Consider the following 15,930-nt stretch of genomic DNA (forward strand, 5'->3'; position numbering starts at 1 on the left):
ACGGTGCGAACGGCTGACGTTTTCATTCTAATCAGGTAAGTCCCACCAAAACACTTTTGTAATAAGTGCGACCAAATGCCACTTCGAGTGAAATTCAGATGTAAGGATTAAACGGTTTAGTTGGGAGAAGTATTCCATGGCTCGCATGTGATTATACTACGCGCTATATAAGCAACCTGCAATGACGAGGCGGCCCCAGTGGCGTAACGCATGCCGGTGTGGACATGTTGCTTTGAACGCAACATTACTACTCCCGAGTGAGGTGCTTTCTGCACTCTTGTAGCCATAGCTTGTCAGTGTCTTAAGGCCACCGTAGGGCCCCTACGAGTGTTTTTAGCCTCAGGTGGTGCGTTAAAAGCTCCCGATGTATAACGCTGTGCATCATAAACTGTGCCAGAAAGAAATTACAAATATTTAGTTCACGCGAAGGGCGCTTGAACAAAAAAAAAAACCTGCGCTCGACCATTAAGCTAAGAGAGTAAACTGAATGCTTTTTTCAGGCTCGCTTGTGTGCAGGCTTTGTGGCCTTACTTTGGCGATCCATCCATCAGACGAATGCTTCAGAAAATACTAATTATGAGAACGCTGTTGAAAAAATATAAATTGTCTCATCCTTTTTGCAGTACCAACTGCAGACCTTGTTGGTATACTCATTCTGTAAACTTACATTATGCCTGGCATTTGAGTTTGCGATGGACTGCTCCCAACAATGCAGCAATAGTCAGAGAAGGGCATGTGCAACTCCCGGAATGATAGCCATAATGGCGACCTTTCGGAGTAGGTGCTTGCTAATAACCATGACAGGGCATCTTCGGCCTGCTTGGGGCAAGCATTGATGGATGCAGAATATAAGCAAGGTCTCAACAGTACACGCCGTACTGTTCACAGAGGTGTCTAAGGCAAAATGAAGTTATTGTAACAATATAAAACACTCCCACGATTGCAGTGCATTTCAAAGTTGACCTGTGGTTCTAATATTACGCGCTCCTTATTTGTTCAACATGAAAGGGTTAAATCCGCGATCTGCAGAAAATCCTGTATGTTGGCGAAGTATGCGTTCTGAGCAAACTATTCCCACTCATGATTCGGGCAGAATATTGCTGCAAGGGGAAATAACCATGCCCAAATTATCCGGCTCATTGTGCGCATTTACGAGGCCACGTGACGTGGCAGCAGCTGCGAAGTTGAGCTTCGAGTGAGTGGGCGGAATCGAGCCCACCAGAACCCTCGGATTCCGAATCAGACACGCTTATCATAAGCCAGGCATGCACAGTCGTACGGCTTTGTTTATATCCATATATCGAGATTTATATCGAGGTTTATATCCATTTCGGCTAAACTTTAATATACTGAGGTTGCAAGCGGCTGTACGCTAACAAGTGTGAGTCAGATAATGAAAAAGAATATTAAAGGGTTACCCAATAGTCGAGAAGAAAAGTTCCGGTACGCGTGCGAGGACCCGCGAAGGGACCCGAGGACGGCAGTCATTAACGCTACAGCGTCCTATCCTTAAAGGTGGAACTTAAGGGGTGAACTGAACATCGACTAAAAGTCATCTAAATTAAGAAAAAATAAAGAAACGTCTGTCTGCGTACCGCTTCGGTGGCTGTTTGAAATCTCGTACTAATAAAAAATAAACAGCATCTTCTGGCAGGCTTTCAACGCGAGAGGTGATAGCACCAAGTTGGAAAACATTGCCTGCCGACATCATTGTTGACCGCTTGATTTCTCTCGCGCTAATGAAAGAGTTCAATTCATTTGAGCAGAAAACATCCAGGACTAGTTTCACGACTAAAAGCTCTTATATAGCTTGACGAGGCCATGGAACACAATGGGTTAGCAGTATTGTGCCTGTGGAGTTATCACACAGTAGCCCACCGTCAACAGGGTTGTGCCAAGGAGTTGGTTGCGTAGCGCTCATCACCGGTTTTGTGAACGAGGGCTGTCAGCTCCCTGGGTGGTGGCGATGAATCCTAGTCGGCGCTGGTGAGATGAAGGAAAGGCTTTATACACTATTTACAAGCATTTAAACAACAAGATCGGCTCTGGGACCAAACGCAAACATAGCCATACGCGACAGTCCTCTCGCAGCTACGGCCGCGGAGATTCCGCCGCGTCTGCTCTCTCAGGAGGCGAACTGCTCCCGATGGACGCTAGTGCAAACTCGCACTCGGAGTCTCGAACAGAAGCACTTGAGGCTCCGTAACCGAGAAACCGTTGACGCTCAATTGGTCCAATCCGACGGCAGCACTTTCCAGGGCCAGTGGGAAAGCCTGTCGCGCTCTTGCTTCATATATGCCGCGGGGCGAGAAGGGGTCCACCGCCAGGGCCACGGCGCCGTGCTGTCTGGATGCTCAGCTAATGTTTAAACACGTCGCTTCTCTCCCCTTGGCACGGCTCGCCTCCAGTGCACCGGTGCTTTGCACAGATGTATCCGGATTTTGTGAAGGAGGTGCTCGCCGGAGAAGTTTGGCGTCCGGCTGAATTTCTGGGCGGCTCTCGCCGGGCACTACAGCACCTCCGCCATCAGACAATGCGCCGGGAAGACGAGCTGCTCGCATGTGGCTCGGATGCCGGTCGCGCTCGTTCGCCAGGTTTCTACAAGCTCACGTCCAGTGTCCGGGCGCCAGGTAGCCTCACGTATCTCGGGTTCCACTCGCCAGGTCAGGATCTCTGCCGACAGCCTTGTCGCCGGGGCACGTCGATCAACTTCGCTCGTGTCGCACCGATTCCCTTGGCTCTTGCTCCTGGTAGTGGTAGACAGATCTGCGGCTTGCAAAATCGACCAATCACAGGCAACACCCAACACAAACAAGTACCCTCGGACACCCGGCCGTCAAACACCAGACAGGGGAAAAATTTAAAATTCAATTTGTTAAATTGTTGTCCCCTTTTTGCTCTCGCTATAACAAGAGACAAGTGTATAGGATGCAGTACACAAGGCTCAAACAACAATATTGCGCATTATTAATACAATAAATAGCAGGAAAAGTAATAATCAATAATGAAAAGGGTCCCTTGAAATCACTTGGACCGTAAACCACCACTAAGGAAGCAAGGAGGTCATTCAATTTTTGCCCCAATCTCCCTACAAAGTTACCGTTAGTGACGAAACGCTCGTCGAAGGTAGCTATGTCTCGAATGCATGACTCAAAGCATCCGAGTTCGCACTGTGCTGCTCTTCCGCAAGCAGCAGAACGCCTAGCAGTATTCGGGCGGTTTGGCTCTCTTCCCTCCGCTATAGCTTCGACTGTCCATTTCTCTATAAGACCTTTTTTTTCAACTTTGTACGTGAAAGGACAGACAAGCACAAGTTACTCCCTTTGTTGAACGATCTGTCTCGTTCCTTAAGCTTTGCACACCAATCGCGCATGTTCTCAGCACGGGTGCCTTTGTGCCTCCGGGATCGCCGCTTACATTCCTTTCGCGATCGTTTGCGTTTTGTCACTTTTCGATGACAGCATTCTTTCTTGCACCTGCCTTTCCGCTCTTTTCGGCGGCTGCACTTCAATGTTTGCTTTCTTTCTCTTAGTGCCAGCTTTTTCAAACTGCCGGCAACCGAAGCGGGTATGCCGCCGGCAGCGTCGGAGCGCGGCGCCGCGCCCGCATCGCGGACAGCAGGGCATGACTCACTGCCAGTGGCGTCCGAACAAGGCTCGCTCACGCCAACCCCCGAGCTAGGCATATCCTCTGCAGGCTCCCCACTCAAGTTACCCTGATCTGCCGGTGTGATGCATCACTCAGCGCTAACCGACGCACGATCAAGGTCGTCTGACAGCTGGGGCGCTTCGGATCGTGTGAAGTCCATGTTCGCACCAGGGTTGTTTTCGCCAATGCAATTGAGCGCGTCAGGACACGAAAATTCATGACTCCTGTCTAGTCGCTCGCTGTCGACTTTGCAAGTGTGGCATTCGACAGCGTCCGCGTCATGGGTCTGCCTTCGCTGATCAACATTCGTGGGCTGAGCAATTTCCATGAGTGCCACTTCGTTTTTCCGCGAGTGATGATCTACGACAACGCGGATCTCGGAAATCGCCAATTTGTCGTCTACTAGCCTGACTACATCTCCGCCACGCTTTACAACTTCTGCTTCTGAGTCGTTAGGCGGTTGATTTACTGCCAGTTCCCCACTCTCGGTTGGTGGGTACGGATTGCTTATAGCTACGTGGGGCGGCGTGCAGGACGGTGTCACTGCGGCTTTCAAACCGATGGAGCCGGCTCCAACTTTCTCAGCTGCCAGTGGCTCGGCCAAGGTAACTCGAGACATTACTGTTCGAGACTCAATCGGCTCGCTGTTGCGGTCGCGTTGCTCGGCCGCTTCTCCAAGCTGTGCCTCATTCTCTGGTGCAAGTACGATTTGCTCCGTGACTTCCTGACAGTCTAGCATGCGCTGTCTCTGGCTGCCACGATCCTGAACACCCCATGGGCAGCAGAGCCTGTCCTACCCTCCGACAACTGCAGGCAAAACAAGAAGCCCTCTGGCAATAAGCCAAAAGCAACCACCTCTGAACCATGGCCAATAATCTGGACTCGTCCCCGCAAACCAACACACACACACAGACACACAACACTCCACCGCACCCATAGACGAAAACACACGCTCTCAACACAAAACACAACCCCTGAAAATAATACAAGCAAATCTGGCACACGCGTCAAAAGCCAACGAACTTCTACACGTATAACAAAAGCAACACTTTCAGGACATCTCACTCATCCAGAAGCCATGCAATTACAACAACAAGATCGCGTCATTTCCTTTGAAAGACAAAATTATTGCATTCGACCAATCACCAAAAACTGCAATCATAATACACAACAAAAGTATCAAGGTCTTCCCAATTAAAGTCACAAAAACCCTAATAGCTGCAAGAATTACATGGCACAAACAACAACTCATATTTATAAATATCTACGCCCCACCAAAAGATGATATTGAAACACAGTTCAGTTCAGTTCAATCGTTCAGACGTGTCCGACTCTTCGTGACCCTATGGACCATGTCACGCCACGCTTTCCGGTCTCTCACTATCTTCCTAACATCACATAACTTCATCTGCAGTGCCTCGAGGATGCCATCTAACCACCGCGTTCGCTGCCTACCCCTTTTCCGCCGACCCTCAACCTTTCCCAACATCAAATCTTTCTCCAGCCACTCCTCTCTTCTCATCAGATGACCAAAGTAGCTGAGCTTTAACTTTAAAATTTGACCCTCCAATGAGCATTCAGATGCATTCAATGAGCATCTCACGAATTGAACCGCTCATCCGACACAACGAACACACAATCATAGCAGGCGACTTCAACTCAAAAAATCCAGCATGGGGAGGCCCAATCGGCGATGAAAAAGGGGATACTCTAATTGAATTTTTAACACAATAAACTTCATAATCCTTAACCACCCCAACAGCCCCCCCACATTCGAAACAAGAAATGGACGCAGCTGGATCGACATAACTGCGACAACACCAAGCACACTAACCCACATAAACAATTGGGGAGTCCTGAATTACGAAAGTCCAGTGACCACAAATACATACTATTCGAACTATTTAAGGGCAAACAATTACCTGAAAATAGACTCTCGCAAAATGTCACGCACAAAATACTCCGAACCCTTAAAGACGACACATGGCTGAGGGAGACCGCCAACACCCCAATCACATCAATTACACAACTCGAACACATTATCAATTACCTATACAGAAAAATAAAAAAATTGACCAAAAAATTAGAAAAAAAATGAACAACGAACACACCCCAAATCCCTGGTGGACAACTGAACTTGAAATCGAAAGAAAAAAGTAACGGCTATGCGAAGAAGATATCAAAAGACTCCAGAAGCACTTAGAGAAGAACTCAAAACAAAATACATAACAGCGCTCAAAAAATATCAGCAAAAAATCTCCAACACCAGAAACAAATCCATGAAAGAATACTGCAGCAAAGTGTCAAAAAACCCATTCACACTTCCCTACAAAATAGCGGCCAACAAAATTAAAAAAAAAAGTCACGATTCCATCAATCAGGAAAACCGACCGCACCGAAACAAAAACACTAGAAGAATCAGTAATTCTTATTCTCGAATCACTCTTCTCAACATCACAGACAACAATAACAGGTACAACAAAACAATCACTGGAACCTCCAGAACACACAACCACGGCCACTTAATGAAGGCGCACTTGGTGCGGCCCGTCGCGTCGCGCCTCAATGGCTGGGGAAGCGCGTATTGGGAGAAGTTACAGTTTCCGCCGTCATTCTCCGCGGGGGCGCCACGACTCCAGGACAAGACGCCGCCGGCACGGACGAGCAGACGACGCGGAAGGAGCGCGCTGGCTGGGCTGGCGCGTGTTATCGTTTTGACTGCTCAGTATAACAGCGTCCTAAGCGTATGCAGCACCATGCCAGGCAACTGCTGTGTTCCGCTGTGCACCACGAAAGGAAGAAAAGATCGGTTACCATGAGTTCCCGTGCGATTCACAACGTCGAGCAGCATGGCTGAAAAACATATCTCTGGAGGGCTAGAATGGAAAAGGAAGCCGGAGGGAGCCGAGTGACAAGTCACTGGTATACTCACTACACTTCACAGATGACGATTACAGGAAGAACATAAAACTGAAGATCCTGCTTCCTTCAGCTGTCCCCTCCGTGTTCCCAAACTGCCCACATTACAAGTTAAATTACTCACGCGGGCTCATGTTGAGCCAAACAACCTTGAAAAAATGTGCGCAGGTCAATAGCTTTATTTTCCCCACTTGTTATAGCTACACTTCATTTCCTCCTGGATAACCCCCCGTGTCATCCTGAAGCATGTGTGTTTCAAGATAGCTGCGCCACGATCACTTCTATCACGATGATATCAAAATGGTATGCCTTGCCCAACATCGCATAGGTGAAGCCATGGAGAAACCAAGAGGAGCCGCTCTATTTGTCAGATGACGAGCGACTATCTTGGTTGGAGTTGGACTTTGCCATATCGAAGAAATTCAGGTCCAAGGAGGTACGTCAAAGCAAAGGCTAGCCAAGCAAACGTACGAAGCAACAATCATGACAATCAGATCCACAGTGGCGCAAATTAAGTACCTTCTTGATCACATCAAGTATCTTACAACAATGTCTTCCGTGTGCCTTACTAGTGCATTTCATTTAACCGAATCTTATTTTCAGCTTCCGATACGCCCTAAAGCAGGCTCTGAAAGCGGGTCTATAGTATCGCTTTTTAGCAGCCTAAGGCAATTCAAAGGCGGGAACGACAAACTTGACGCAAGGGCGGCCGTTTTCACCTCGGAGAAAATACTGAAGGTACTAGCGAAAAAAAAAATACATCGACTGAGATTATACACATTTTGCCATGCTTTGTGCAGATTAGCAACTTGCAAGCATCAGTCTGCAAATGCACCTATTAACAATAGGCAGCTATAAAACTTGGAATTCGGGATTATGAAAGTCGTACCTTGCCAACTGCCATATCACATCTGCTGCGAGAGAGTTTTCGAGTCAGCTTGGATTTATTCATGTGTGGTGTGAACCAGCAGCTGAGATAGAGTTAACACCGATTGCATTCTTGGCTGGTTACCTTGCACGTCCATTTGAAGAGAAAGTATGAATAGTTTTACAGAATCTCATGAAACATTTTTATTTATTCTGTTTTCAGTGCCTGCCCGTGTTTTCATTATTTATATATTACCAAAGTTTAAATAACTTCTAGTGCTTACTTTAGAGTGTCAATAATTTTATTTTATTAGTCCCCATCCATTTATTAACTTTGTGCCTTGTGATTCCTGCAAAACCCTCGACTTATCAAAATTATTGATGACGGACGCCTAAGGTATCTGAAAATCACCATGCACCTTTGTTAGCACGGTGATGAAGTGCCCGGAGGTCAGAAGAAGCAGCAAGCTATGCAAAATGTTAGTTTCATCCCGTCTTCCCTATCTTGTGCAATTTCGGGAGTTTATTTGCGAGAGAGAAGACCGCAGTCACACTGAGGACCTCACCAAACTAATGCGACCACTGCTGACCAACTGGACAGGCAACATCAATCTGACAGTGGAAAAAATCACGCTTGCACATAAACGTTTTTCGAGGAAAGTTCTTCGCTTGTAAAATAAGCTTGCGTGCCTTCTGTGCATCACTCGACTTCACAATCAAACGAAAAAAAAAAATTGCCTGAGCCTTCGGGCGTGTCGATGAACTGGCTGTCTTGTGTTGTTTCTTTTGCAACAGTTTGTGTTAGCTAGTATGTTTAGGTGGTGGTACCCACTTGAATATTATTTCCAGTGAAAACGGAGGAACAGGCTGAACAATAATGTTGAACGCTACGTCTGAATTGTAAGTTTCCAGAAAAGTGCGCGTTGAATAAATGGCCCCAAACCTTGTCCCGATTTCAAGATTGTAATATCTAATACGTTATTACTGTGGTTGAAACGCAACTAAATGGGTGCCCACTCAGCGAAGCACACGACTGCCTCAATTCTCGTTGTAAACGGAAGACCACGAATGACTTGGAAAAGCCCAGTGATGATGACATGCCGCTATCACCTTATCAATAGCAAACTTGCACGTAGCATCACATAATGTGTGAAACGCCGCTCATAAATCCTAAATTGAGCAAGCGCCGACCACGCGGACGCCGAAACGAAAGCACAGCCACGGCCGCTGCGCACAGCTCTCCGCCCGGACTCGTCCCGGAGGCGTATTTGGGTTTGCTTGGGACGGTGGCTCCGCGAGAGACAAATGACAGAAGAGACGAAGAAAGCGGGCTGTTCCGGCCAGCGGCTATCACTCCCCGCACCTCTCGCTCATTGGGTGCTGCGCGCGCGCCCCTTTTGTCGCCGCGCTTCTGGACGTTCTGCTGCTGAACGTTTTTTGCCCTGTAACGTCGTTTGTGCGCTTCACTGCCTACCTGCCGGGTAACGTCGCGTGTGCACGCTTCGGGCTGCTGCTGAATTTTTCGTTCGTGTAGCGCCGTACGCGCGCTCTTGGCTTCTGCTGAACTTTTTGCCTGCATTACCGGCTTCATTGTCATAGTGCGCTGCAGCAGAAGGCGACACTCCTGCCAAAGAAGTAGCAGCATTCTTCGGCGCTTGTGCTGTCCGTACGTGAAACTATGGCGGCTTCTTTGCCATTCACATGCGAGCTCGACAACGACAACAGCGTCGAGAACGTCAAATGCTTTCGTGTCGCCCTCAACACTGATGGGGACGCGTACGAGTGGCTGAGCAGCTACAGCAATGCTACGAGTACGTCGTGGGTAGTCGACTGGGAAGTGGCCGATCCTAAAAGGTATTTTACTACCTGACTTGGCATGTGCTCGTTCCTTGTAGTTTTCTCTTGATTAACTAATTTTGCTTACACCCAATGTTCTCTCTACTGAACTGAAAGTTTTTGGTTGTTTCATTTTGTGTGATAGTATCTGTGCATTCAATTTGTTGATGGCCCAGCATCATAATGCACAAGTTAATGTGGCTTCTTAGATGAAGAATAAATGAGTATAGTGTAATTTCAATGTATCATTTTTCTAATATATGAATTGAAACAAAAGTCTGCTTAGTTATGCTGGAATGTAAATTTATATTTTTAGATTGTAAGCTCTACTTCTTGGGATGCAACTTTGAATTCGCCTGGCATCATCCAAATGACCTTGAGTGGACATACCGCACTTTTCTTACGCCAAAAACTAATCTTTATTTTTAGGTGTCCACAGAAAAAGACAAATACTGCAACTTTCTTTTCCCATAAACCACTTATTATTATTAACAATCGCAGAATGAAACGGCAGTATGACCTGGTGCAGATGTCCACCGAAAACCTGCACCTTACTTTCCCCCAAAACACACTTAAAGTAAAAATATATAAAAAGCATAATAAAAAGTGGTGGGGCATTCTACTTTCCAATTTATTTCCAACCTACAAGTCCCCCATGGAAAAAGCTACCACAGACAGCTTGACTGGGCCTACAGGCAGCATCTCGCAGTGCATTTCACAACACAATAAAAATGGATATGAACATGAGAGCAAAAGCAGCGTTTACACTTCCTAAAGAATTATACACACATCAGATATCAGAAATGAATATGAACATCACAGTAATATTCATTGCCTCATCATAAAATTTGTTGATTCGTGTCTAAATGCGCTAGGTGGAGCAGTAAAGTCAATGTGGGCTTTAGGTTTATTATAAAGTGATGGTATGCGGTAGTCAAGAGTGGCCCGGCCATAATTTTTTTTCGTGTATGTGGCACTGGTTTTACTTCCCTACGTAAGCTGTAAGCATGCAAGGGATGTGTGTATCATTTGGAGGGGTACATTTATGCATATAGAAAGACAGTTTGTAATCATATAATTTAGTTGCTTTAAGCATATGATGTTTAGTAAACAAGCGATCAGTAAATAGCTGGCTAGGGTTTCCATAAAAGTTGTCAAGAATTCGTAGCACCTTTTTTTGTAGCCGCTCTAGTTTATTATAATTATGGATGGTTGTAGCTCCTCAAACTAAAATGCAATATGAAAGACTAGAGTAGAAATTAGCAAAACATATTGCTTTTTTGAGCTTTACTGGAAGTAATCCTCTCAGCTTATAGAGACAGCCAACTGTTTTGCTTAATTCTATCGCCAACTTGCTAGCATGTGTGTTCCACGACATGGTTTCTTCAAACCAGACGCCTACAAATTTTTCTGAAGTCACACACTGCAATGCTGCACCTTGAAAGTGTAGGACTAGCTCAGTGTCACAGACTTTGTTATGAGGCTCGAAATAATACATTTAGGATTTTTAACATTCAAAGTTTGCTCAAATAACTATTTATGACAGTGTTCAATTTGGTAAAGGTTTGTGCGGAGAAAAAAATATTTGTGTCATCAGCGTACATGACCAGTTTCGGTGAAAGAGGCAAATTGCACGTCATTAATACATGTCGGGATACATGTAAAAACTGGGATGTGGTCACTGATATAAAGGGAAAGCACACCTGATAAGCATGGTCACAATGTACAATTGGTAATGCAGATATCTAGAAGTGTGGCACCGGTATCGGTAACATGGGTAGGCAAGGAAATTATATTCGAACAAGTGGAAGCGCGAAGTATGGTTTCTAGGCACTCAGAAGATGAATCTTCACCAAGCATATTAATATTCACATCACCCATAACTAAGAAGGCTCCTTGCATTGAATGGAGGCTTGACAACAAAGTTTTCATTAATTCAAAAAATTGGGTTTTGTATCCTAATAGTGGCCTATGGACAGCTGCTATAAGAATATTTTTTAACCGTACCATAAAGCACTCAACACTGGTGTAATGCATGGTTATTCGCCGAGAACTTCGCAGGCAATTGAGGCTTTGCTTTTTACCTCTTAAGGTGAAGCTTGAGCATCCCCCTAATGCAAACCCCCTCTACAACCTTGCTTAAGCATGTCAAACCATACTTCCCATAGCTTTTGCTTGTCACTATTTTGAAGCCATTCTTATAGCCCCCCATTTTTTCCCTAGGATTGTATTCCACAAAAGGTGGAGATGCCAGCATAGCAGTCGCAACAAGACTGCTGGCCGGAACGCTACAAACTGCCCAGCCTTCGTTGACATAAAAGTCAAGAAAGTCACAAAGGACACAAAGATGAGGGATGGCTTCTTGAAGCGAACTGTGCCGCTGCCTGCTGTCATCAGGGTCAGGGATGACCATAATCATGCTACTGACTGCGCGGATAGCCTGCGGTTGCTGCGGAGCACGTCTGACACTCTGGCAGCATTTCATTCCTACTTTAATGATGGCCACAGCCCAGCAGAGGCCATAGCACTACACCAACGAAAGCTGGAAGTAGAGGATGACGGGCTAGAAAAACTGGCGAGTGGTGCTGTAAACCCGAGTGCCAACACAGTCTACAACTGGTACCGGGTCTGGCGGAAGGAACACTTTGGCAGTACTGCAGATCCTTTGACTAAGCTGGCTGAAAAGGCACCAGCCTATCTTCATAACGGTAAGTTGCAATATGCTCAACAGTACTATGTGATGGAGAAATTTTTTTTTGCGATTTTATAGCCTCAGGGCATAAATCCATAACGTTGTTGCAGCCTGGAAAGGCCGGCATCTGAGGTTGCATTACAGTTTTCTTTTCCCTTCTAGAGGCCACGTCAGGCTTTAACCATAAAGCTTCGGAGCAATGGCCATGTTAGTCTCCACTTTTCAATACCTGGAACTTTGAGATTTGCAGGCCAAACAGTCAGTTCTCTGTCTCGTGAACATTGTGCCTGCCACAGGAGCCGCTAACATAGTAATAGGCCTGGTGCATGAAAATGCAATGTAGACAAATCCCACTGGTTTCATGTGGTATTTAATGTTTTAGCGTTACAAGCTGCAGTGAATATTTTCATATCTTAAACTTGTCATGAGCATGCATCTAGCCTGTGAGAGTTGATAGTGGGTATAACATGTTAAGTTGGCAGGAGCAATATAAAGTGACATGTCTGTGTTTGTACTGCGTCACATAAAATACCCCAGAAAAAAGATTGAATGGCTAAGATTCAAAACCATGAATTTCTCACAGCCTCATAGACACCATATGATTGCCATGTTACTTGCTGGATAAGGTGAACATGGCTTATACTAAGTGAAATGCAAAATCTCGTGATATGAAGGTGAAAAAAGGGTGAATGCACCATAAGAATGATACGGTGCAAACAAGGCATAAAAGAAAGTGTACAATAGCCTATAAAAGGTGTTTGCAGTCATTAGCTTGATAACTGTTTGCCAGCAGTGAAACCTTACTCCTGGATAGCACAAACAGTAATTATTTCGTCTTTTTTGTGTCCTGTTTAATGATCCGACATCTAAAATATCATTTATGAAAAACTTCCCAATTCAATCAACCACACTATCAAAATAAAAAAAGAAATTCCTCTGCGTGTTTTCCATGATTCCAGAGACTTCTGACTTTTGTTACATGCACAGCTCTACAAAGCCCTCAATTATATACGCATATCTGCTCAGCAAGGACGCCCTATTAAAAATCGGTTTTAAAAATTATGTGTGGAAAGCCATGATAAACAGTAAACTGTATTGGGTGAGTTAAAAGTAGTTCACATTGTGGAAAAGTGCAAAAGAGACAAAGGACAGAGAAAGGAGAGGACGACACGGGTGCTGTCTAACAACTAAGATTTATTAGAAAGTATATACGGTGAAATGTGCGAAACCAAAACAAAACATCAAGGATTATGCTGCAATGAAAGGCACTTATCAATGAAGGCTATCTCATTTCCTTGTAACACAAAAGACTGTTATGCTACACATGTGACCGGCTTCTTAGCAATGCAGTAAGCTTCAAAAATATCCCTGCCTATCTGGTTGTTGCTGTAGTAATGGGTCGTAGTGTTATGCAATTATGCTTCCTGGTAGGCTGGAGTCTTTCTTACACACGGAATTGAAGCTTACAGGTTTGTCATGTAGTATAACAGCAATGTTTTGTGTCTCAGAATATTTACATAATTTTCTTTTCATGCTGCATTTACTACTGCTTTCATTTGAGAATCCGAAATAAAATTTCTCATTACCACCTATTATTTACACTTCATTCTATTTTCATGTGTTAATTTAATGCAGGCACCACATTATTTCCGGTCAAAAATAAGTAAATAACCTAAACGGAGGCCATTTGCTACACAACAAGGGTGGGACCAAAGAGGGTCTTACTGCTCCTGATATCACAGAAGCACAGGCGGTTCTCGCACAATTGCTGCCTTCCCCATATAGTCATTTGTGAACACATTTCTACTCTCTAATAAATTATCTTTCAGGCAAAAGAAATAATTGCATTGATCAACACCACAAATTAGGAGATGATATAAATATTCTCCCTAATGCTTTCCTTCATTTCAGTGACTGTCAGCCTTACCCTTTCTCCACAATGAAATCATGCCATACTAGGCATCTCTCTTGGCCTGTATATACCTACCTAAAGGTTTAGAAAAAATTCAGAAATTGTTGTCATCATAATCACAGATGAACACCACACTTAATGCATACTAATGCTCTGAAGTTTCACTTTCTAAGAACAATTTCCGAGTGGCAAGCTCTACCTCTACAAATGGTATTGATTACCATTGGCAACAAACTTTATAGCATATTTTAGAAAATGCATTTGTCGTATACTGCAATTTTATTTCATGTTTTTAATTAATGTTTGCCTTCTCATTGCATTTTGCTTTTATTTTCTACCTCCCTGCTTGGATCTAAAGAAAGGTCTCTATTATTTTGTACGAAAATAGTGTTCTGGTTACGTCACATGAAGCATTGACACAGTCGATAGTACAAGGTTAAAAGCACGTGTCACCTTTCGCAGGGATCGATGTCAGGATCACAAAATCTGAAGATGGTACCAGCTGGGCAGCTCTTATAGTCACCCAAATAATGAAGAGGACGCAAGGGCTGACTTCTGCCAAGGAGATTATATTCATCGACAGCACAGCCTCATGCGATGAGTCCCAAAGCAGCGTAACGCTGGTACTTGCAGCGACCGTGGTTGGAGCGCTGCCGCTAGCGGTCCTGCTGCACAGCTCTCAAAGCACCGAGAGCTACAAAGCTGCTTTTGGCCTGCTCAAGCAGAGCTACCCGACGTGCTTCGGTGGTGCTCATGTAAGCATTAATGTGCATAGTGTTCATAACGGACCAAGTCATAATTACAGTTAGGTGCACAATTGTGAATTGATCTTGCCTCTCTCCTGCTCTGTTGGAAAGGGGGAGAACAAAATGAAACATTCTGCAAATTTAATCTGACCTGTTGCATACACAAATCAACTTATAAATTTTCACCACCACAGTTTTTAACTAATAATTCCCAAAGACTATGTAATAAAAATACAGCATTAGCTTCCAATTCATTTTATAAGGTAATAGGCAAAGGCTATAAAAATTCTACATATCGTGATCATCAGCCAGACTATACCCACTGTAGGGCGAGGACCTCTCCCATATTCCTCCAACTAACCCAGTTCTGTGCTAGCTGCATCCACTTGACACCTGCAAACTTCTTAACCTCATCTGCCCACCTAACTTTCTGCCTCCCCCTGCAACGCTTTCCTGCCTTTGGAATCCAGTTTGTTACCGTCAGCTACCATTGGTTGTAGCTAATATCGCTAATACAGTTTTCGCCTTCTTTCTTGATATGAAAAGCTTCAAGTGCCAACCGCGTGTTTATTTTTGCTTCTGCCAAGAATCGTTGTCTCATGAAATCGCGGTGCACACTCGCAAGCAAGAATATGGGACACGAGATGAACACCTTTGTCATCTTTCTTAACATTTAGCGCATGCTACCTCAGTCGCTTATTAATACAGCGGCCAGTCTGCCCGATGTACGTCTTCCCGCAGGAAAGTGGGATGGAATACACCACTCCAATGGTGCAAAGAACATGAGTAGTTCGGTGCCTGATTTGGCAGCCAAGACGCCCATCACTGCACGTGCGGGAGCAGAGCTTAGGGATAGAATGCCTCTTTGCTATCTTCTTCATATGGTGTGACACATTATGAAAATAAGGGGCCATCACCGGCCTGAACGTTTCACGTTTGGCCTCCAGGAGGTCTGAGGCCAAACGTGAAACATTCAGGCCGGTGGTGGTCCCTTCCGCAGAATCCGCAGCTTTTTTCTGTGTTATGAGCACAGCCCAGTCTCCAATATGGCAGTGCCCGTTGGCCAATTTTGAAAAGGTTAATAACAGGCTACACAAATACCTTCAATAGGTTTCTCTTGCCACTGGCCATTGATGAATGGAATTCGATTCCGAAATCTATAGTCCAGGAATGTCTGAACTTGAAATTTAGACTGTTAATATCAGTCCAAATTGCTAAATTAAAATGAGCAGCATTTTGACTTAAATTTTTCTTAACTACCTTACTGTAGCCTCAAAAGTGAGTTTTGCTTTGTTCGCTCTCTCAAATTT

At 44.9% G+C, this 15,930-nt stretch overlaps 1 protein-coding gene across 1 annotated transcript; it reads left to right on the top strand.

Moving 5' to 3' along the window:
- The first annotated feature begins 8,791 nt into the window (after positions 1–8,791).
- Positions 8,792–14,800, top strand: LOC146188224 (uncharacterized). The gene is made up of 3 exons (XM_084603693.1): positions 8,792–9,288; positions 11,494–11,978; positions 14,337–14,800. The coding sequence occupies exons 1-3, from the start codon at positions 9,113–9,115 to the stop codon at positions 14,681–14,683; spliced, it is 1,008 nt and encodes a 335-aa protein (XP_084459819.1). The 5' UTR covers positions 8,792–9,112; the 3' UTR covers positions 14,684–14,800.
- The last annotated feature ends 1,130 nt before the right edge of the window (positions 14,801–15,930 follow it).

The sequence above is a fragment of the Amblyomma maculatum genome, chromosome 5 (assembly GCF_055883805.1).
Source record: "Amblyomma maculatum isolate TAMU_Amacu chromosome 5, ASM5588380v1, whole genome shotgun sequence".
NCBI classification, from domain to species: Eukaryota; Metazoa; Arthropoda; class Arachnida; order Ixodida; family Ixodidae; genus Amblyomma; species Amblyomma maculatum.

What these genes read in the sequence shown, in the direction of transcription:
- LOC146188224 (XM_084603693.1), top strand. Translation starts at nt 9,113, where the DNA reads ATGGCGGCTTCTTTGCCATTCACATGCGAGCTCGACAACGACAACAGC. An exon ending in GAAGTGGCCGATCCTAAAAG is followed by an intron (nt 9,289 to 11,493) that starts GTATTTTACTAC and finishes TTTTTTCCCTAG; the next exon opens with GATTGTATTCCACAAAAGGT. An exon ending in ACCAGCCTATCTTCATAACG is followed by an intron (nt 11,979 to 14,336) that starts GTAAGTTGCAAT and finishes CACCTTTCGCAG; the next exon opens with GGATCGATGTCAGGATCACA.